The sequence below is a fragment of the Barbatula barbatula genome (assembly GCF_947034865.1).
Source record: "Barbatula barbatula genome assembly, chromosome: 11".
Lineage (NCBI taxonomy): Eukaryota > Metazoa > Chordata > Actinopteri > Cypriniformes > Nemacheilidae > Barbatula > Barbatula barbatula.
In genome coordinates, this window is record NC_136774.1 from 5,034,283 (window position 1) to 5,056,778 (window position 22,496).

The 22,496-nt window shown below is 40.0% G+C and overlaps 1 protein-coding gene across 1 annotated transcript in view; it reads left to right on the top strand.

The window, feature by feature from the left end:
* Positions 1-221: 221 nt before the first annotated feature.
* frmd3 (FERM domain containing 3) overlaps positions 222-22,496 on the top strand; it is a gene marked incomplete at both ends in the record, with an annotated part of 37,073 nt that continues 14,798 nt past the window's right edge. The window contains 9 exons of the mRNA XM_079467111.1: positions 222-326; positions 14,657-14,761; positions 14,911-14,953; positions 15,451-15,529; positions 16,760-16,857; positions 17,124-17,247; positions 17,328-17,415; positions 17,531-17,619; positions 18,336-18,399. Of these exons, the coding sequence (XP_079323237.1) occupies positions 222-326; positions 14,657-14,761; positions 14,911-14,953; positions 15,451-15,529; positions 16,760-16,857; positions 17,124-17,247; positions 17,328-17,415; positions 17,531-17,619; positions 18,336-18,399 (795 nt within the window). The remainder of the gene's footprint in view (positions 327-14,656; positions 14,762-14,910; positions 14,954-15,450; positions 15,530-16,759; positions 16,858-17,123; positions 17,248-17,327; positions 17,416-17,530; positions 17,620-18,335; positions 18,400-22,496) is intronic.

Below are 22,496 nucleotides of genomic sequence, written 5' to 3' on the forward strand. Positions count from 1 at the left end.
CCGTTGTTATGGCAACGCATCGTGTGTGGAATATTGTCAAGTGAAGCGCAGCTGATGTCGGTGATGTGACTGAACTGATCTAGGGAGGCGCGCGCGTTCATGAGGGGGAATCGACCGTTCGTTCTCCCGGTCATGTAACACGACATCTCTCCGGTTGGCGACGCGTAACGACCTCTCGGGCACCGATTGCGCTATTGCTTTGCTATGCGAAAGCGAGAACCATGAAAATGCTTCGTCTCCGGAGCCCGAGCATCTCCTCTCTCCCGCAGGAGGTTCAGTGCACGGTTCGGCTGCTCGACGACTCCGAGATCGCGTGCAGCATCCAGGTACCTGTACCAGGCGCATGTTCCTCAGTATGCTCGCGCTCAGCGATACCACAGTGTCCGTTATTTATTGTCTTTATTGCGATTATAAACATGTGATTGGAGCATATTGTTCAATGCAGGCAGGGTTACATTGGCTTCTTGTTGTATGGATATTCGTGCTTGTTTATGTGGCAGACGCCTTGGGAGTGATGACGCTTTCGTCATGGTTTGCTCGTTACAGTCATTGTATTGCACGTTATAACAGTTACGCCCTTGAATTTCTGTGTAGGCTCAAAATGCAAAATGTATTTCATTCATATTGCATAGATTTGTGGTAATAATCATGAATATTGGAACCGCTAGCTCGTATTGCAGTGTGTAATTGAATAGCGTTGGAGCTTTTGAAACCGAAAGAGACCGATGAAGTGTGTCTTTCTCATCTTTCTTTCCAAAGTGAGAGAGGTAAACTTTAGTATTTGCTAGACGCTGAATTCCGCTTCTTTACGATTAGAACTGTTCGTTCAAGCCTTGAAAAGAGAAGTCTCATCTTTTAGAGTAGGCTACACGACAAATAACCTTACGAACAAATTTATGTTTTGTAAGACTTTGCATTTATAGAATGAATTTTCCTCTTACCAAGCCATTGACATTGCCACGCCACATTTTTAGATATGCAGAAAAAAGCCAGTGGCAGTATTCTATAGTGGGTGTTTCACATAATTGATGCCGAAAGATCCTGTGAATGAGTCGAAAAGGATTGTAGGAAAAACTATTTTTAGAAAAAAAAACCATTGCCAAAATGTTGCCAAAAAATCCATCCAAGGCAGTTTTTCTAAAGTCATGTCATTCACCTAAACGTGCATCTCAAACATCTGCACTAATGTAAGTGCAGTCTAATGGAAGCCACATCCATTTCCAGGCTTATGTTTTGAGAAAACCACACATCGTGAGGATAGGAAACTGCGGCTTGAGGGAAAAAGCCAAGTTTTGCCAATGTTCTTAAAGGGAAATTGTGCTTTCCCTTTTCCCATAACTGGGAATGGGAAGTGATGTCCCTTTACCGTTTCCCATCAGTCGATGTAACGCATATAAACTTTTTGAGCTAAAAAAAAGTGAGCATGTTTGGTCTTATGAATATTTCAGAATGTCACGAGGTTCTAATGGCTTTTTGTTCTGTAATGGATTTCTGCTGCATATTTCATGACCATCCTCATAGACAAAGGCTTCCTCCGTGCACTTTTACATGCTATAAGCACTCAGTTCTTACTTTTTTATAACCTACAAGTAGTTCTAAAAGGTGAATTTATGACTCGTGTTGTTTGCACCGTGTAGGTCAGTGTCTCGCTGAAGAACATATTATAAACGGTCTGTTTTTGGTCATACATTCTTTAATAAGCAGTACCTTTTGTTACATTTTATTTCTCACAATTCAGCATTTCTCAGGCAAAGTTGCAATATTTTGTACATGTGAAATATAATCTCTCTGAGAGAACAAAATTAAATGTACATTTAAAGCGATTATCATTGCCTATTTACACATTTTACTTATCAGGGAAGTGGAAAATATCTACGCATCCACGAAAATACTTTAAATCGTGTTTCGGTTGGAATATACATTTAGAAGAAATTTTCGCCTTTGAATTATAAGGCAGAGTAGTTTTGAGATCTTGAGTTTTTTCATTTCATATAGCACAAATTGATGTGAGGAACAAATCTCTGTGATACATGAAAAAGACACAGACCTTTAATGTATTACAAATGTACAATATCATCATTTCAGTTTTTCAGCATATCAGTTTTTTGAAACAGCAATTTAAAGCATTAGGTTTTCAAGCAACACGAACAATTAACTTATATCTTTTGTTAAAACATGAAATTAGTGTACAATAATGTGTTAAAAAGTTGTTTGACTATTTGGCATTAACAAAACCTGAAACAAAACAAAAAATACTGTCGTTTGAACTGCTCTCATTGACAAGAGTATCATTAAAACGAGTTTCTTTAAACATTGTTTCCTCAGATGTGCTCCCGTCCATGAGGGTACCGGTCACACGACAAAGATAGCTGATGCTGATTGGTCCTCTTGTGTGCATTCAAAGTGGCTCTTGCAGATAGAACCTTGTAGCACCAAATTATAATTCGATTTAGTAGATAGAACCTTTTGTTTTCTTAATAAAGTCCCAAAATGCACACATTTAAAAAAACAAACATGGCGTTCGTAATGTAAATAAGTTGAAGTCACAAGAATATGTGAATTACTCAATTTAGACTCGAATGTCAGAATTCTAAGGTGATGAAATGCTGATCTTAATCAAAAACAGTTGCTTGTGTTGCTCCCTAATATACCAATTTTTTTATATCTATCTTTTCATTGTTTGTGCTTGAAATGGAAATCAATAAATATTTTATGGGCATTTTGTTGATATTTCACAGTATGTACCATACTTAAAAGTCATGTTCCGGAAGTTCAGATGAGTAATATAACTATATAAAATCTGAAAAATGGAACTAGCCTAGTGTCTGTTATAATCAAAGAAGCTGTCTGTACTGCAAGTTCATTGATTAAAACAGAAACATTCTAGCTTTGTCATGTCAGCTGCTTGAAAAGTGTTTAATGATAAAACAATAAAAAAGATCCCAACTTTATAAAGCAAGTAAAACTACATGAACAACTACACTACATGTCTGTGTAATATGTGTGGGTCAATGCTCACTCATGGCTTGAGTGTGTCTGGAGTATTCTCAGTGTCTGAGGAACAGATACAGTATCTCATGTTTTATTAAAGCAGATTATGATCTTCTGTGTGGCGGTGTACTACATCACTCATGTGCTACAGATTCTGAGACTTTTGCTCAGCAAGATAAAATTAAGTCATTAGAGCATTTTTGGAAAAGAAAGTAGACACGTGTGTGCCTCTAGTCTAAGGGACATAGAATGCCAACAATTCAACAGATTAGATCAACGTACGTAGGTCTTTTAAAAATATTTAACTTTCTGACTCTATTCTACGAAAGCGCCAAACAAAACAACAAATCGCAAAACAAACAACAAATCTATAAGCCAAAAAACGAATCCTGAATCACAATTACAAATCTGAAAACGCAACACCAAATCTGAAAACACATTAACAAACCATAAAGCACAACAACAATTCCGGAAACAAAATAACAAGTCAGAAAACACAACGACAAATCGGTCAAACCGGAAAAAGTAGGTCTTTTGTGTGACCGGGGTAGTTACTCCTGATTGGACGGAACCTGTTGAACATACATCTGACTGTTTATCTTGATTGACAGGGGTTCTGTCCAATCAGGAGTAATATTTTTGGCTTTTAGATTTGTTGTTTGTTTTGGGATTTTTTTTTGGCACTCTACGGCTTCCGTACAATTCTGACCATTTCTTTCTCATTTTCTTTGTTGGCATGCTGTATTATTGCATGCGTATCTGTCTTAGTGGCTTTGAAACAGGGCCTAAAAGTGCCCTTTACGTTTTTGGTCATTGTCGAGCTTTTTCACAAAACCAAATTTACTGTAAAATAAGCGATAAATCTCTTTTGAGCACATTCTGAATCAAAGTGCAAATATAAAATTGTAAAGGTTATTTAGATGTGAATTTGTTAACTCTTTTAAAAACTAAATTTTATTTAATCTGTTTATTTAAAAAGAAATTTGTAAAAAATTGCCTTAATACTTGTTACCTTAAAGTCCCTGTGAACTGGAAGTTGTGATCGTTTTTACTTCCACATTTTGATGAATTTCTGATTGAAATGGAATTTCTAATAAGAAAAAATTGTGGGCCTGGCTTTAGTCTTTCTCTGCAATTTGATTGAGTGTATGTAAACAGCCATTGCATTTTGAAATAACCTGGCAGCTGACTGACAGTTGACGGATGCTCCGCCCAAGCCGTCTAACATATTTAAGATGGATACTCATTACAGGAAGGAAGTGCATTTTCAGATTTTAACTAATGATTATGAGGGCACACACATTTTAAAAAGAGATTGACGAACATTGAAAAACTATTGACAATAAACGCTGCAATATTCTATAAATTTTTTTCACTGGGACTTTAATAAAGATTTTCAGTCATAGTTTTTATGTTTTATAATAGCAGTGTTATTTGAATTATTTTTGGAATAATATTTATTCATGTAATAATATTTTTGAATATGGTTGATAAATATGGTTTGTGAATATGGTTCAGATCATTTAGTACCATGCTATTACAAACGAATGACATCACTAAACTATGGCACTGCCACAATTCTTTTGTCAAAGGTCTAGACATCTTGACATATTATTAGTCACATTGAAACTTCACTGCCCTTGCTGCCCTTGCTCATCCTAAAAAACACAATGGCCTCATCATTGATTCAATCTTTCTATTTCTGTATTGCGCTGACTGCAATTCGCCTCATCTGCAGAAATGTATCCTTCATTCTCTCTTTTCGTCAATAAACGTCCAAAAAGAGAAAGGAGAGAAGGCGATGTTGTGGTTAGAAGCATGCTTTCATCAGACTATATAAATAGCACTCATTCTATTCTTATCCTCCTTCTCCATGTTTTTGATGATTTTTTGCAAGAATAACCAGAAGAGTGAGCAGAGTCAAAGGGAGGAAAAGAGAGAGGGGGAATCAGAGGAGAGGGAGAGGAGCAGAGGAGAGTCAAAGGGAGGAAAAGAGAGAGGGGGAATCAGAGGAGAGTCAAAGGGAGGAAAAGAGAGAGGGGGAATCAGAGGAGAGGGAGAGGAGCAGAGGAGAGTCAAAGGGAGGAAAAGAGAGAGGGGGAATCAGAGGAGAGTCAAAGGGAGAAAAAGAGAGAGGGGGAATCAGAGGAGAGTCAAAGGGAGGAAAAGAGAGAAGGGGAATCAGAGGAGAGCGAGAGGAGCAGAGGAGAGTCAAAGGGAGGAAAAGAGAGAGGGGGAATCAGAGGAGAGGGAGAGGAGCAGAGGAGAGTCAAAGGGAGGAAAAGAGAGAGGGGGAATCAGAGGAGAGTGAGAGGAGCAGAGGAGAGTCAAAGGGAGGAAAAGAGAGAGGGGGAATCAGAGGAGAGCGAGAGGAGCAGAGGAGAGTCAAAGGGAGGAAAAGAGAGAAGGGGAATCAGAGGAGAGCGAGAGGAGCAGAGGAGAGTCAAAGGGAGGAAAAGAGAGAGGGGGAATCAGAGGAGAGGGAGAGGAGCAGAGGAGAGTCAAAGGGAGGAAAAGAGAGAGGGGGAATCAGAGGAGAGCGAGAGGAGCAGAGGAGAGTCAAAGGGAGGAAAAGAGAGAGGGGGAATCAGAGGAGAGCGAGTGGAGCAGAGGAGAGTCAAAGGGAGGAAAAGAGAGAAGGGGAATCAGAGGAGAGCGAGAGGAGCAGAGGAGAGTCAAAGGGAGGAAAAGAGAGAGGGGGAATCAGAGGAGAGCGAGAGGAGCAGAGGAGAGTCAAAGGGAGGAAAAGAGAGAGGGGAAATCACAGGAGAGCGAGAGGAGCAGAGGAGAGTCAAAGGGAGGAAAAGAGAGAGGGGGAATCAGAGGAGAGCGAGAGGAGCAGAGGAGAGTCAAAGGGAGGAAAAGAGAGAGGGGGAATCAGAGGAGAGCGAGAGGAGCAGAGGAGAGTCAAAGGGAGGAAAAGAGAGAGGGGGAATCAGAGGAGAGCGAGAGGAGCAGAGGAGAGTCAAAGGGAGGAAAAGAGAGAGGGGGAATCAGAGGAGAGGGAGAGGAGCAGAGGAGAGTCAAAGGGAGGAAAAGAGAGAGGGGGAATCAGAGGAGAGTCAAAGGGAGGAAAAGAGAGAGGGGGAATCAGAGGAGAGGGAGAGGAGCAGAGGAGAGTCAAAGGGAGGAAAAGAGAGAGGGGGAATCAGAGGAGAGTCAAAGGGAGAAAAAGAGAGAGGGGGAATCAGAGGAGAGTCAAAGGGAGGAAAAGAGAGAAGGGGAATCAGAGGAGAGCGAGAGGAGCAGAGGAGAGTCAAAGGGAGGAAAAGAGAGAGGGGGAATCAGAGGAGAGGGAGAGGAGCAGAGGAGAGTCAAAGGGAGGAAAAGAGAGAGGGGGAATCAGAGGAGAGTGAGAGGAGCAGAGGAGAGTCAAAGGGAGGAAAAGAGAGAGGGGGAATCAGAGGAGAGCGAGAGGAGCAGAGGAGAGTCAAAGGGAGGAAAAGAGAGAAGGGGAATCAGAGGAGAGCGAGAGGAGCAGAGGAGAGTCAAAGGGAGGAAAAGAGAGAGGGGGAATCAGAGGAGAGGGAGAGGAGCAGAGGAGAGTCAAAGGGAGGAAAAGAGAGAGGGGGAATCAGAGGAGAGCGAGAGGAGCAGAGGAGAGTCAAAGGGAGGAAAAGAGAGAGGGGGAATCAGAGGAGAGCGAGTGGAGCAGAGGAGAGTCAAAGGGAGGAAAAGAGAGAAGGGGAATCAGAGGAGAGCGAGAGGAGCAGAGGAGAGTCAAAGGGAGGAAAAGAGAGAGGGGGAATCAGAGGAGAGCGAGAGGAGCAGAGGAGAGTCAAAGGGAGGAAAAGAGAGAGGGGAAATCACAGGAGAGCGAGAGGAGCAGAGGAGAGTCAAAGGGAGGAAAAGAGAGAGGGGGAATCAGAGGAGAGCGAGAGGAGCAGAGGAGAGTCAAAGGGAGGAAAAGAGAGAGGGGGAATCAGAGGAGAGCGAGAGGAGCAGAGGAGAGTCAAAGGGAGGAAAAGAGAGAGGGGGAATCAGAGGAGAGCGAGAGGAGCAGAGGAGAGTCAAAGGGAGGAAAAGAGAGAGGGGGAATCAGAGGAGAGGGAGAGGAGCAGAGGAGAGTCAAAGGGAGGAAAAGAGAGAGGGGGAATCAGAGTAGAGCGAGAGGAGCAGAGGAGAGTCAAAGGGAGGAAAAGAGAGAGGGGGAATCAGAGGAGAGTCAAAGGGAGGAAAAGAGAGAGGAGGAATCAGAGGAGAGTGAGAGGAGCAGAGGAGAGTCAAAGGGAGGAAAAGAGAGAGGGGGAATCAGAGGAGAGTGAGAGGAGCAGAGGAGAGTCAAAGGGAGGAAAAGAGAGAGGGGGAATCAGAGGAGAGTGAGAGGAGCAGAGGAGAGTCAAAGGGAGGAAAAGAGAGAGGGGGAATCAGAGGAGAGTGAGAGGAGCAGAGGAGAGTCAAAGGGAGGAAAAGAGAGAGGGGGAATCAGAGGAGAGCGAGAGGAGCAGAGGAGAGTCAAAGGGAGGAAAAGAGAGAGGGGGAATCAGAGGAGAGCGAGAGGAGCAGAGGAGAGTCAAAGGGAGGAAAAGAGAGAGGGGGAATCAGAGGAGAGCGAGAGGAGCAGAGGAGAGTCAAAGGGAGGAAAAGAGAGAGGGGGAATCAGAGGAGAGCGAGAGGAGCAGAGGAGAGTCAAAGGGAGGAAAAGAGAGAGGGGGAATCAGAGGAGAGGGAGAGGAGCAGAGGAGAGTCAAAGGGAGGAAAAGAGAGAGGGGGAATCAGAGTAGAGCGAGAGGAGCAGAGGAGAGTCAAAGGGAGGAAAAGAGGGAGGGGGAATCAGAGGAGAGTCAAAGGGAGGAAAAGAGAGAGGAGGAATCAGAGGAGAGTGAGAGGAGCAGAGGAGAGTCAAAGGGAGGAAAAGAGAGAGGGGGAATCAGAGGAGAGTGAGAGGAGCAGAGGAGAGTCAAAGGGAGGAAAAGAGAGAGGGGGAATCAGAGGAGAGTGAGAGGAGCAGAGGAGAGTCAAAGGGAGGAAAAGAGAGAGGGGGAATCAGAGGAGAGTGAGAGGAGCAGTGGAGAGTCAAAGGGAGGAAAAGAGAGAGGGGGAATCAGAGGAGAGTCAAAGGGAGGAAAAGAGAGAGGGGGAATCAGAGGTGAGTGAGAGGAGCAGAGGAGAGTCAAAGGGAGGAAAAGAGAGAGGGGGAATCAGAGGAGAGTCAAAGGGAGGAAAAGAGAGAGGGGGAATCAGAGGAGAGAGAGAGGAGCAGAGGAGAGTCAAAGGGAGGAAAAGAGAGAGGGGGAATCAGAGGAGAGTCAAAGGGAGGAAAAGAGAGAGGGGGAATCAGAGGAGAGTGAGAGGAGCAGAGGAGAGTCAAAGGGAGGAAAAGAGAGAGGGGGAATCAGAGGAGAGTGAGAGGAGCAGAGGAGAGTCAAAGGGAGGAAAAGAGAGAGGGGGAATCAGAGGAGAGTAAAAGGGAGGAAAAGAGAGAGGGGGAATCAGAGGTGAGTGAAAGGAGCAGAGGAGAGTCAAAGGGAGGAAAAGAGAGAGGGGGAATCAGAGGAGAGTCAAAGGGAGGAAAAGAGAGAGGGGGAATCAGAGGAGAGCGAGAGGAGCAGAGGAGAGTCAAAGGGAGGAAAAGAGAGAGGGGGAATCAGAGGAGAGGGAGAGGAGCAGAGGAGAGTCAAAGGGAGGAAAAGAGAGAGGGGGAATCAGAGGAGAGCGAGAGGAGCAGAGGAGAGTTAAAGGGAGGAAAAGAGAGAGGGGGAATCAGAGGAGAGGGAGAGGAGCAGAGGAGAGTCAAAGGGAGGAAAAGAGAGAGGGGGAATCAGAGGAGAGGGAGAGGAGCAGAGGAGAGTCAAAGGGAGGAAAAGAGAGAGGGGGAATCAGAGGAGAGTCAAAGGGAGGAAAAGAGAGAGGGGGAATCAGAGGAGAGCGAGAGGAGCAGAGGAGAGTCAAAGGGAGGAAAAGAGAGAGGGGGAATCAGAGGAGAGGGAGAGGAGCAGAGGAGAGTCAAAGGGAGGAAAAGAGAGAGGGGGAATCAGAGGAGAGCGAGAGGAGCAGAGGAGAGTTAAAGGGAGGAAAAGAGAGAGGGGGAATCAGAGGAGAGGGAGAGGAGCAGAGGAGAGTCAAAGGGAGGAAAAGAGAGAGGGGGAATCAGAGGAGAGCGAGAGGAGCAGAGGAGAGTCAAAGGGAGGAAAAGAGAGAGGGGGAATCAGAGGAGAGCGAGAGGAGCAGAGGAGAGTCAAAGGGAGGAAAAGAGAGAGGGGGAATCAGAGGAGAGCGAGAGGAGCAGAGGAGAGTCAAAGGGAGGAAAAGAGAGAGGGGGAATCAGAGGAGAGGGAGAGGAGCAGAGGAGAGTCAAAGGGAGGAAAAGAGAGAGGGGGAATCAGAGGAGAGCGAGAGGAGCAGAGGAGAGTCAAAGGGAGGAAAAGAGAGAGGGGGAATCAGAGGAGAGGGAGAGGAGCAGAGGAGAGTCAAAGGGAGGAAAAGAGAGAGGGGGAATCAGAGGAGAGCGAGAGGAGCAGAGGAGAGTCAAAGGGAGGAAAAGAGAGAGGGGGAATCAGAGGAGAGCGAGAGGAGCAGAGGAGAGTCAAAGGGAGGAAAAGAGAGAGGGGGAATCAGAGGAGAGCGAGAGGAGCAGAGGAGAGTCAAAGGGAGGAAAAGAGAGAGGGAGAATCAGAGGAGAGCGAGAGGAGCAGAGGAGAGTCAAAGGGAGGAAAAGAGATAGGGAGAATCAGAGGAGAGCGAGAGGAGCAGAGGAGAGTCAATGGGAGGAAATGAGGGATGAGAAAGGTGAGAAAAGAAGAGGAGAGTCAAATGAAGGAAATGCGAGAGGAGCAGAGGACACTCAGAGGGAGAAGATGAGAAAGGTGGAATAAGAGAAGAAGTACAGAGATTAGGGAGGAGGTGTGAGGGCCGGAGAGGAGGGAGGAGAGTAGAAGATTGTAAATAAAACGAATAACGTCATGGCAATCGAAATGAATGATGTGAAGTGATGAACAGCGCTTGTGTGTGTGTGTGCGTCTCAGTGTCTTGTTCAGTCTGTACATCCCTAGCCTGGAGAAGTGCAGGGACAGTTTGTGGTGTATGATAGATATTTTAAAAGACAACAGCATGTTAAGCCATTGGGGATATATGACCTGTTAACTCACATCCACTGAAACTTACCATTTCAACATATTTCATTAAATAACACTGACTGCTTAGTCTGAACATTATTTGTAGTTAAAAATATGATAACTACAACATAATTACAGACTGTTGGTATCAGCCGAAATGAATAATGATGCCGTTACCCGAACTTCCATATGTATGACGCAACCACAGATGTTCATAATTCATTGATCCTATCCTAAACACTTAAAGAAAAAGTCTTTACAGTCTAGTTGGTCTCTGAAATAGGATTGCTGGTATTTACATTTTAAGCAAGCACTTTGTTGATTTAGTTTTTACTTTATTATTTTTGAACCAAATATTTTTTATAACGACAGCATTTGTAACATCCATATCATGAAATGCTGCTGTTCCACACAAGATCATAAATGTATTTACATGAATTTATTTTGGCGCATATCTTATTGCTAATATTGAAAAACAACTTTAAAAAAAATTAAGATGTCCTATTCAAAGATCTTTAAACCATTGGACCTTTATTATAAATTGAGCAAGATATATATAGAGCAACAGATAAATTACATGGATCAAGGCATCATCTTACCATATCAGGTCAGTTTCGCTTCCGACCTGTTGTCAACATGATCCACTTTCCTGTCTGCAGGACTTAGAGGGCAGAGAGAAATTACATTTACATTTATGCAATGGGCAGACGTTTTATCCAAAGTGACTTACATTGCAAAATACTATATATTTGTTTCTAGGTATACATTTGTATTCTTAGTATACCATAGAAATGCAGCACCACCGGAGAATCAATTTTAAAAGCAAATTCACAACTTTCCGACAAATATCCAATAGATGTAATTCTTTTGCATTGCAGCCATTAAGTGAGTTCTGAATGAGGTGATACATTAGGCCAGATGACACTTGTTATGTACACATCACCATAGCTCCTTTAGCAAGCCTTTAACATTAATCGGGATTCTGTCATTCTTATATATCTGGGCAAAGGACAGGCTAAACCATTTGAGAAAGTTAGAGGTTAAGGAAAATTGTCAAGGGGTTTGACTTTCACACATTGTCAACAGCACAAATAAGGCACATGAGGTTGCCGTAAAGGCAGCTTCTAACATCTGCATTTTCATTTATCTTTTTCAAGGAATTTCTTGCTCTTAAATACCATCTGATCTTCCTGGTCTTTTAAATATCTCAGGTATTTGCACACTACAAACAAGCTCAATGTATTTTAACTTAAGAGATACATTTCATGTGTTTTTCTGGTTTATGACATGAAAACGTTCTGTATGTTGCATACAGTATGTATGTCTGTATTACATTTACGTTTATTCAGTTGGCAGACACTTTTATCCAAAAAACGTTATTTTATGTAGGGCGCTGTAGTGATAGATCGTTTGATGTCATGTGCATGCATGTACGGCGAAGGATTTTAAAGGGATAGTTCACCCCCCCAAAAAGAATCTGTCACCCTTTACTCTCAAACTGTTCCAAACCTGCATACATTTCTTTCTTTTGTTGAACACAAAGAAAGATATTTGGCAGCATGTTAACAGTTTTCAGTTCTGGGACATCATTCACTACCATAGTAGAAACAAAATATTATTTTTGGTCCTGTTGAACACAAAATAAGATATTTTTAAGAATTTAGGAAAGCAAACAGTTCTGTGGCATCTTTGACTACCATTTACATTTTTCCTACTCATTCTTCCAAATATCTTCCTTTGTGTTCAGCAGAACAAAGTAATTTATACGGGTTTGAAACATATTGAGGGTAAGTAAATGATGACAGAATTTTCATTTTTGGGTGAACTATCCCTTTAGGTTCTGAGTACATGAGTCCATTTTCCCTCATATGTTATGTTCTCAGAAAAACAAACAGTACAAACACAGCATTCACAGTCCTATCACTGTGCTTGTTCTGCCTATTTGAGCTTAAATATTGAGTGAATACAGTTAAAAATACCAATAATACATTGTAGTTGTTTTTTTGTTTTGTTTGTTAGAATTTAAAATCTCTCCCCCACATACTCTCTTTACTTCACACACGAATTCCCATGTATTAGTACTATTTGCTAGGGCAAGGGTCACTGTTGCTGTTGTTGAGGAGTGGGGTGCTGTTTATTTTCAACGTTTTCAGATTTATGTTTTGTGTGTGTCAGACTAAATAACAACCACCAGGCAACCATCCAGAAAAGACTTAAATTATATTTAGTATTAAAGCTTACTATTAAACATTTTTCTTGTTACTGTTAGAGCAATTGTGCAGCTAAGGCTTTATAAAGCCACTGTGTTGGTGATCCTTGTATTTCATATTTCAGGAATGTATATTACAGCACCCTGCGTCAAAGGTAAAAACTGCAAGGTCAAAAAGCTTATGGGCATCAGAGCTGAACACAAACCGCTCATCTAGACACTCTGTGTGCACACACTTGCCAAAGACTACAATAGAGCATTGTGAAATATTGGGAATGATTTTGATCAATATTAGAGGTAAATCTCAATTCCAAACTTGATCACTTTAAATATTTATTTTAGGTTGTTATGGGTGTTTTTCCTTCTTTGTAAAAGAGAGCAATGCATCATTTGTGCACATCTCAAGTCTATTTAGCCCGGTTCGGCACATTCAATTACATTAAATTTATTTTTATTTTTAATGACGAAAATCTTGGTGGTCTATGCTTGCTAAGCAATAAGGTTTTTTTTGAGTGAATTGTAAAGTGTTGTTTTGTGACTGCTAGGCTTCTGAGTTATATATAGATACATACATAAATAGCGCACCTCCATGGCTTATGGCAGATAAGATAGATATGGATTGGGTACTTTCTCTATTGTTTATTTGGGATTTGTTCAACAGTTCTATTGTTCAACAGAACAGACGAATTCCGTAAGTCTCACTGCTTAGTAAACTTACAATCCTCTGCTCGCATACTGAGCAATCATTAGCAAAATATGTAGCCCTATGAACAATAGAAATATAAATGCTTGCCTTAGCAAATATCGCTAATAATACTTACTGCATATCAAATGAAATTTGTTATTTTAGCAGAATGTTGTGCAAGGGATAATGTACTGTACATCCAACCAGCTGACAATCAGAATAAAGGAAAACCAAATATAAATTTTGATAATTTACATTGTTATAAAACTATGGGAGACCACCATATTAAATCTGTAGTTACAAAGTCATGTTTTTTACATCTTAAACTTCTGTCAAAAGTTGAATCTGTCCTATCGTTTAAAGAATGTGAAAGAGTCATAAATGCTTTTCTTTTATCTTTTGGACTATGGTAACTCTTTATATATTTGATTAACTCAACCCTCTGTGTCACGCTTAAAATTTGTGTCTCTCAACTGGTTGCCGGTGTTTTAAATGTAAAATATTTTTTATCTGTCTTTTAGCTGTCACGGTTCTGTTCTGCTTTAGTTCTGGTTTTCATGTCTGTTCATTCCTGCGTTAAATAGTCATCATTAGTTTATCACCATCACCTGTCTGTGCCTGATCATCTGCCCTATTCAAGTTGGTGCCTGTGTTTAATTCATTATCCGGTTTTGTTTATGCCTACGTGTTCCCTCAGTTCGTTTGTGGTCAAGTCAAGTCAGCTTTATTTATGTGGCTCTTCTTACAATTTTCATTGTTACAAGAAAACATTGACTATAAGCAAAACATATAAGGTTATGCAAGTCAAAACACAGGTCAAATATTAGACTATAAATTCCTATTTGCAGTGTTAATTAAATAAAACTATAAAATTCTAGCAGCGCCCCGGCCAGGCAAACAGTGCAAAACAGTATGCAAACAGTCGCGAGGAACCAAAAACTCCATTGGAGGTGAAAAAAACCTCAGAGGGAAACCAGACCTAACCAGGGGATTCCAGTTCCCCTCTGGCAAAAGCTGCAGCTTCTGCACAAGCTAGACTGTGCTTGCACAACAAGTCAAAATAAAAATAAATTAACTGGTCAAATATGTGGTCTATGTGGATCTATTAAAGATACCCTTTTGGATTATACTTCTCATTGTCGTGCCCGTGTTTTATTGGCTACACATTACACTGGCACCGTCTTATTTGTCCGATCTTTTCAATGTGAATAAGTCAGCAAGATGCTTGTGATCCTCAGATTAAAGTTGAGAGGTGACAGTGAGTTCATTGAACAGTCCCCTATCGTCGCAAGATGTAAACACTGGTCCAGAAGCACTTCCGTTTTATATATTTGTTTTAATTATAATTATTTTAAATCTTACATATATAATTAATTGTTAAAGATATTTGTTTAATCGATTATACATTTTGTGTTGGTTGTATTTTGTGTGTATTTGTGTAGTGAAAAAGGAAGCTCTTCTGGACCAGCGTTAAAACAAACCAAACAAAGCTTTTGTGGATATCATCTCTCATCTTTTTACCCTTGCATTTAATTCATCGTAATTCTTGGTCTAATTCTCACTTAAATTGTATTGTTTAACTTTTATTATGTGTTTTCACAGACTAGTTCTATGATTTCATATCATAATAAGTGATGAAGGATTAAATTAGGTTTTTTTATTAAGATTATGGATTTTGTATTTACTGTGTTTATTTCATTGTTCTTGTCTCCACAGAGAGACACTAAGGGTCAGTTTCTCTTGGATCATGTGTGTAACCGCTACAGTCTACTGGAGAAAGATTACTTTGGAATCAGATATGTGGACCCAGAGAAACAAAGGGTACCTACACATTAACAACTCGTAAGGTTTTTAGTAAAGCTAATTTCAAAAATATCTTATTGGTGGGAACAATCATTTTCCTGAGCATGAAGCTGTCCACACCATCTTCAGATTTCACAGCAGTTAATCATTGACCTTTTTTTCCACAGCATTGGCTTGACCCGAGTAAACCTGTGGTGAAACAGATGAAATGTAAGTTTTTGTTATTTCTTTAGCTGCATAACAGTATATAGGCTGAGGGTTCCCAAGAAACATGGTTTTCCATACCACTGTGGTATTTTTCCAGAAAAAAATGTGCGCTAGACTAACGTGTTTAACGGTTATGCTCGCAAAGGCCCCATTTGTTAGGAGCACAGATATTCTAGACTCCTCAAATTGTGGCATAATGCGGAAGTGTGTGCTATTGCAAATGCGAATAACCAAACTCTACGCTGATTCTCTGTTACGTGACATCATTGATGTCAGTATCTTTTCCTTTGAGCTCTAAACTCCTTAGACTCATTACGTTTATCTTTGAAGACTCTTTTCATTCCTCACCAGAGGGTTTCCCTCATCTCATGGATTCATATAATCAGTTTAGTCTCGCTCATGCCCTTGGTTACAGTTTGCGCATAATATGTCTCCGAGTTAGTGGCTTCAAGCACTTTCTGTCTCGGTGTCTATTTGTTGTTGATGTGTGCTGTTTTCAGGTCAGCAGCCGTACACTATGTGCTTCAGGGTGAAGTTCTACCCTCAGGAGCCAATCAAGATCAAGGAAGAGTTGACAAGGTAACATGCTTTTGATCTAAGGTGAAATAACATTAATATAACCTAAAACCAGCCACAGTGGTTTCAAACAGCTCTATTGCTTACATATTTGCATTTTAAAAACGCCTCCTGGGTAGATTGCTCCAGTTTTGTTTGGATAGAGCATGTTTAATCTGAAGCTGTAGCGGGCAGTCAGTGACTTCTTTCATGTCAAGGTAGCCAGCGTGATGTAGTGTGTTGGTCGCACAAAACCTATTGAGAGATTTTTCTTAATACGTATATTATTTAAACGTAAGTATTTAATAGACTTACCTTTATTACCTAAAGAAAATGACCTTCAAATATATTGAAAATATTCCTATTACACATTTGGCCTGTATGTTTAATTTGCTTTTTACTGATCTGAGCATTTGTTAAAAGCAGAAACCAACATTTGAAAACATGTTTACTTCTTGGAACTTTATGTTTAGGATTTTTACCTGCAAAATTTTATTGCACTTGTGGATTATATTAAACTAGTGTAATAAAATCACTGACTCTGTCAAACCTCCATGCACACCATCTGCATAGAGACGCAAACACACAATCAGAACTACGCACACCCTCTTAAACACTTACAGATTGTTACTGTGACTAACTTGCACAGCGTGTTGCTAAGCGCATGTGCACCATCTGAACTGTGCAGATAAATGTAACTGTCTTTCTATATCTTCTCAATGTGAAGAAAGCTTTTCTTGTGGGTAAACAGGAGTTTGTTTGTGTATTGGGCAGCCCAGGGGCCCGTTTCAGAAAGGAGGTCTAGTGAAAACTGAAAAGTATATCAACCCTGAAATGAGGGAAACTCTGGGTTTTCCGTTTCAGAATGTGGGGTATGTCAAGGTTTAACCTAGAGTTGGTTGAACCTCCTTATTGAAACGGCCCCAGGTTGTTTGAGTTGAGGTTTAAATTGGTTACATCCTGCGAAACAGGAAGGATTATTTTAGGATGGATGAGAGACGCATTATTCTGACTATTCATGCTATTTTCTGTTCCATAAGATTTTTTTCTCTTAAAGCTGCATGACACGGAGAACCACTATCTATCTATCTGGACCACTCGCTCTCTTTTATATTTAATAGAAAGAACAGATTGGAGTGCTTTGAGATAGAACACAAGATATAAACGCACTGACAGTGCAAAACACGGTTTAAACATGGTTTATTTTGTATGCTTTATAAAAATCTCTATTGCTCTTTTTGTTTGGCTGGTCAGATATCTGCTGTACCTGCAGTTGAAGAGAGACCTGTACCACGGGAGGCTCCTATGTCCATTTACTGATGCTGCGTATCTTGGAGGTTGTATAGTACAGGGTGAGACAAAAGTCACATTTCATCACATTTTGTGATATACCTAATTTTTTGTGTTATTTAGACAGCTGATTCACAGTATTGGTAACTTGTTACATGAAGCATTTCTTTACAAATAAATATGAATTTCCTTTTTCACAAATCAAAGAAACAAGGAAAGTCTCCGAAGGTTATGACATAAAGTGACTATTCAACAGGTGCCTTTATGTACACAGACTACAGACTCCATACACACTGTTTAAATTTTAAAGGTGTTTGTCTTTTTCTAGCTGAGCTTGGCGATTATGATCCCGATGAGCATCCTGCAGACTACATCAGCGACTTTAAGCTATTCCCTAAACAGTCCCTCAGACTTGAACGCAAGATCATGGATATTCACCAGAATGAGCTGAGGTCAGAGAAAATATACCAAATGTTAAGCTAGATACCCCTTTAAAAACTAAACGAAACGATGCTTTAATTATGTGTTGTAGGGGACAGTGTCCTGCACTCGCAGAGTTGAACCTTCTTCAGAGGGCCCATACCCTGGATACATATGGTGTTGATCCACATCCATGCACGGTACTCTGAAACTTTCATTTTCTCGACTAACATACTTTCTGTTGGACTTGTAATAATAATTGATTTGAACTTATATTATTTTTACTGATGTCATATCACTGATATTTCCTTTTAGGATTTCACAGGATCCACAGCCTTCCTGGGATTCACTGCAAGAGGGTTTGTGGTTTTCCAGGGAAACAAGCGGATCCACCTTCTAAAATGGTAACTTTATGAGTCATCTTTAAGTTTCTTCAGCTTTACATGTCGATGGCGATTTTAACATTCATGTTTGCTGTCAGTCAAACCCTCTGTCAAGGGAATTTCTTAATATAATTTATGCTTTACCCTGATACAGTAGGTTAAAGTTCCCACTCGTATCCACGGTCACACTATGGACCTTGTTCTTTCTTACGGGGTCGATATTTGTGACACTACAGTTTCTGATTATATGCTCTCTGATCACAAGCCTATTCATGTCTCTTCCTAGTCTTCCTCATGTCTCTACTAAAGTGTCATCTATGTCCAGGGTTCAGTGAAAGTCAGTGTTTTACCAAGTCCTGTTCTCATCTACTAGCTCGATGTACTCACTGTACCGAATGAGGCTGTTCCTCTAAAGCCTCTTAAGCACAAACCTAAATCTGAACTGTGGCATACTGCTGAGACTCGGCTGCTTAGGCCAGCATGTAGAAAGAATCTCACTACAGTTGTTCAAGGACTTTGCATTCACTCCTTCCCATAGTGGACTCAAATGTCATTCGCTATATATGGAATAGTGAAGGAGGGAGCTGTTTTGGCCACACAGCAACAGTTACAGTAGCCTTTTATTAAAAAAAATTGTAAACATTTGGAGAGAATTTTATAATTTTAATTTTATTCTGTTCATTTTAATGGCTGTTTAACTTAAACATTTGTATTGACTTATCGTGTCACTTCTGCAGGGCAGATGTCAGCAAATTTAAATTTGAAGGGAAAACCTTCTATGTGATCGGAGTACAAAGAGAGGTAGGATATCAATTCTTTAAAGATGTTCATTTGATTCACTTGTTCACATGACATTTTTCATTATTGCACGTACATGCACTTCTTTTTTCCAGTATATTTTACCCAAACATGATCTGGTTGAACATCATGCTCACCCTATTCACCTGAATTATTAAACGTCAATCGTGTCTTCTGTATTCATTAAAATTTCGAATTTCTCGAAAAACAAATGCTAAAAGTTCATTTAAAAGACATACAGTACATGCAGTAAACCAATTTAAATGCTTTTTGACCCCATCATTTTCAGATTTGAGATGGTTTTTTTGTACAGATTTATATACTGCTTTATGTGTTTGTCATTTAGTTTGAGTCTTGCGCTTAAATCTAGTTTTACATGTGCTTCTGTCTTCTTTTCTCTGTGTGCACTTTTCCATTGCTGGTGAGTAAACACATATGCCACCATGACCATTAACTCATGAATTATGAAGTCTTAGAGTATAAGATTTAAACATATATTCAAATCATTGTTGAATCATAGGGCTAATTGAAACTGATCTGGCAAATGCCAACAAATGTCTAAAATGGGTCACTATCTATTTAAGTTTCTGGCTTGATACTGTATATACAGGGAGATCCATTGTGTTGTTGTCACTTAAGTATGTCCCTCTTTGCATGTTCACACACTAGAAAAGAATGTGTATACATGTGCTTATTCTGGACATGTGACTGTTTCACATAACCGCATGTCTGTCTGTCATACGCAAAAGTGTTGTGGAGCAGACTGTTCAGTGTCCCAATTGGTTGAGCAATAGCCGACCTGCTTTCCGTTTGAAAATGTCTTTATACAGTATGTTACATACAGTACATGTGTATTCAATGATTCATAATATGTGGCTCTGTGGTTGGAGCATGTTGCTAGCAATGCCAAGGTCATGGGTTCGATCCTAGGGGATTGCATATAGTCAGAAACAAAAATGTATAGTACAATGCAATGAACTGTACGTTGCTTTGGATAAAATGCATTATGCCAAATGCATAAAAAATTTAAATGTCAAAATTTTATATTGTCAGGGTGTGATTTGTAAAACTATAAAGAAAATAAAAACAATGAGTATAATAATAATGAATAGATAATAATGAGTATAACACTATATAACGTCTGACAGGACCGTCATCGGATAGTTGTTTTTCTGAGGTGAAAGACTTTTTATTTAAGTTAAGAAAACAACGATAGAATAATGACACCGACATTCCGCCTTACAGCATCTCACCTTAATGCAGATACTGTATTGGGGCGGCGAGCACTCACTCTCTCAGACGTTTCTTTCACGCACTTCTTTCAAAATAACAGTCTTGCATCAGAAAAAGATTTAGAATTACGCTTTTTAGTTGTTGATGTTGTTTCTCCACTTTTGGGTCCACCAGTTGATAAACACAGCCCCAGAACTTACTGTAAATATCTTATACATATTGTAAAAAGGGGATAATGGCTCCCTTTAAGTGTTAAACCATGTTACTTATATAGTCCCAAATAGTTTTTGCCACAAACTAAATGAGACCAGAATATAATTTCTCAACCCTAGTATTTTGGTGGCAAATTTTGGGAAGGAAAGTTTTGTATATTACCTTTTCAATGTAGGCATACGGGATCGGAAGTGCTACAGCCATCCGTGATATAATAACATACTCAGTCCAGCCTCCCACCCCTTTAAGAGGTTTCCAGGCTAGACCAGTTGGTTTGTGTTGTTAGAGCTGGTATGATGCTGTTCTAGCTGTTGGATCATGTTGCTAACAAGCTACATGCTATGCTGGTCTTTTTAAACTGGTTGGCCCAGGAAGGCTAGACTACTTAAAAAGCATGGAACATTCTGCATTTGGCTTCTATCAATATGTGTGTTCCCTGGGACTCGAACCCATAACATTTTGCATTATGCTACTACAATTAAAACCCATCAAAATAATAGTTACGTTTTTTAATGCTTATAGTGAAGTGTTTAACCCACCGTAAAATCACAAAATTTGCTTTTACATTTACACATTTGGCAGATGCTTTGGATAAGGGACTTCCAGTGCATATAAGGTATACATTTTATTAATATGTGTGCACCCTGGGATCGAAGCAATCATTTTGACGCTGCTAACAGAAGGTTGTACCAACTAAACTTCAGGAATGAAGATTAAAGTTGGTACAATTGCATACGTTTTATGCGTTATGTAGGATATAGCTGAAGAATATTTTTTCAACAAGGAACACCTTGTCGTTTAGGGTGGTTCCCCAGACAGGTATAAGATTTAGACTTATAAGATTATAAAATGTATTCTAAGATATGTCAGTGAAAGCTGTTTGCGGCCCTGGTTTAAAACTGGTCATAAAGGTCCAGTATATGAACTGTAGCGCCACCTAGCGGTGACATTGAATCCAACAGCTCACTACACCGATCGCCTCACCCTTTCGAAGCACTAACGTACAATAAGGAATAAGATGTTTTTACTTTTTTAGCGAAGGAGATAATGTATTTACAAAACGCGAGCAGTTTGTCCGTTAAGGGCTACTGTAGAAACAACATGACGAATTTCATGTTGTGTTGAATGAAGATAGAAATAGCTCATTCTAAGAAAATAAAAACATAACGCCTCATTATTTAAGGTCTTTATGCACTTCTTAAGACATAGTCATGTACATTATGTCTGTCAATAGATCCTCAAAAAATTACACACTGGACCACTGTACGGGAAACCACCCCTTAGTGAATCACAGGATACTTTCTCTAAAACCAAATTAGTAGTTTTCTCAAAGATGTCTACTTCCTAGATTCTATAGGTTCAGGGAACTTGGCAGTCTGCTTTGTGTTAATGATGTGACTTTAATCTTAGTATGAGTGTAGAGAAGTATATTGCAGAAGGCGGCAGTCTGATGCTAAACAGCCTGGAAGTGGTTTGTATTGATTTCTGCGTGGATTCATTGTGCTGCTCAGCACTCCGTCTATTGATCTCCCGTCTCAGATTACACGACATGTGAGGTTAATGGAACGTATTCTCCAGGCAGTTCTGTTCCTCACAGCACTTTATCAGCTCTTCACATATATCTCTGTCACTTTGGCCTAATACATACATATTTACGTCTTGGGTGTGTGGTACAGCACATATGTTTACTTGGATTAGGTTGATTTGCAGCCTTTTTAACACACGTGCACAAATGTGATCTCAACCATTTCTAAACACTCAGGGGCGTGCTATATTGTAAATATTTTTTTAGAATTTTTTTAATATTTATAATTTTATAGTTTTATTTAATTTACTCTGCATATAGAAATGTATAATCTGTCTGATATTTTACCTGTGTTTTGACTTGCATAACCTTATGTTTTGCTTATAGTCAATATGTTTTCTTGTACTGCTGCTTTGTAACAATGAAAATTGTAAAATAAAGTTGACTTGACTTTACTTAAATATAGAAATCACGGCTGCGGGGGATAAGAAACTTTACTGTGTTATGATAATAAACACTCTTTATTTGACTTTATTCATATAACCGTATTTGTTCACATTCACAAGAATGAAGCTGAATGCCTTTTAAAAGGCCCATCAGGTAGGAGTTTTTCAAAAGCAGTGTTACCCAACATTGGTCACAGGTTCCCTTGTTGACAGCATAGTTCAACGATTCAGTGTTTCCTGAAACCATCACTCGAATGAACATTCTCTAACAGCATCGCAAAGTTGCGTAGCTGGAATTACAGCTTTAGAGATGTGGTTAAAGGCACAGTTTCTTATTATTACATGTAGTTTTACATAGATCATGCTTTTGAGCAAAATAAGCAAGCAATGTAGTGCATTCTATATCCATCATTCTAAATATATATAAATTCAATTTAACATCTTTAGTTTGTCAAAAGAAATAAGGCACTATTTTTTTTAAAGCGTGAATTCCTCCACCAACATCTGGAAATAACAAAAGTAGTCTTCACATATCGTGACTAGCAAGGTAGTTTTTTTTGACTGAATGTTTATTGGTTTTTAACAAGAACGACATACAACTTAAACATACATTAAAAACATAAAAAATGATCAAATAAAGCAAAATAACACATAATTTGGAACAGTAGTATCTCTGTACATGT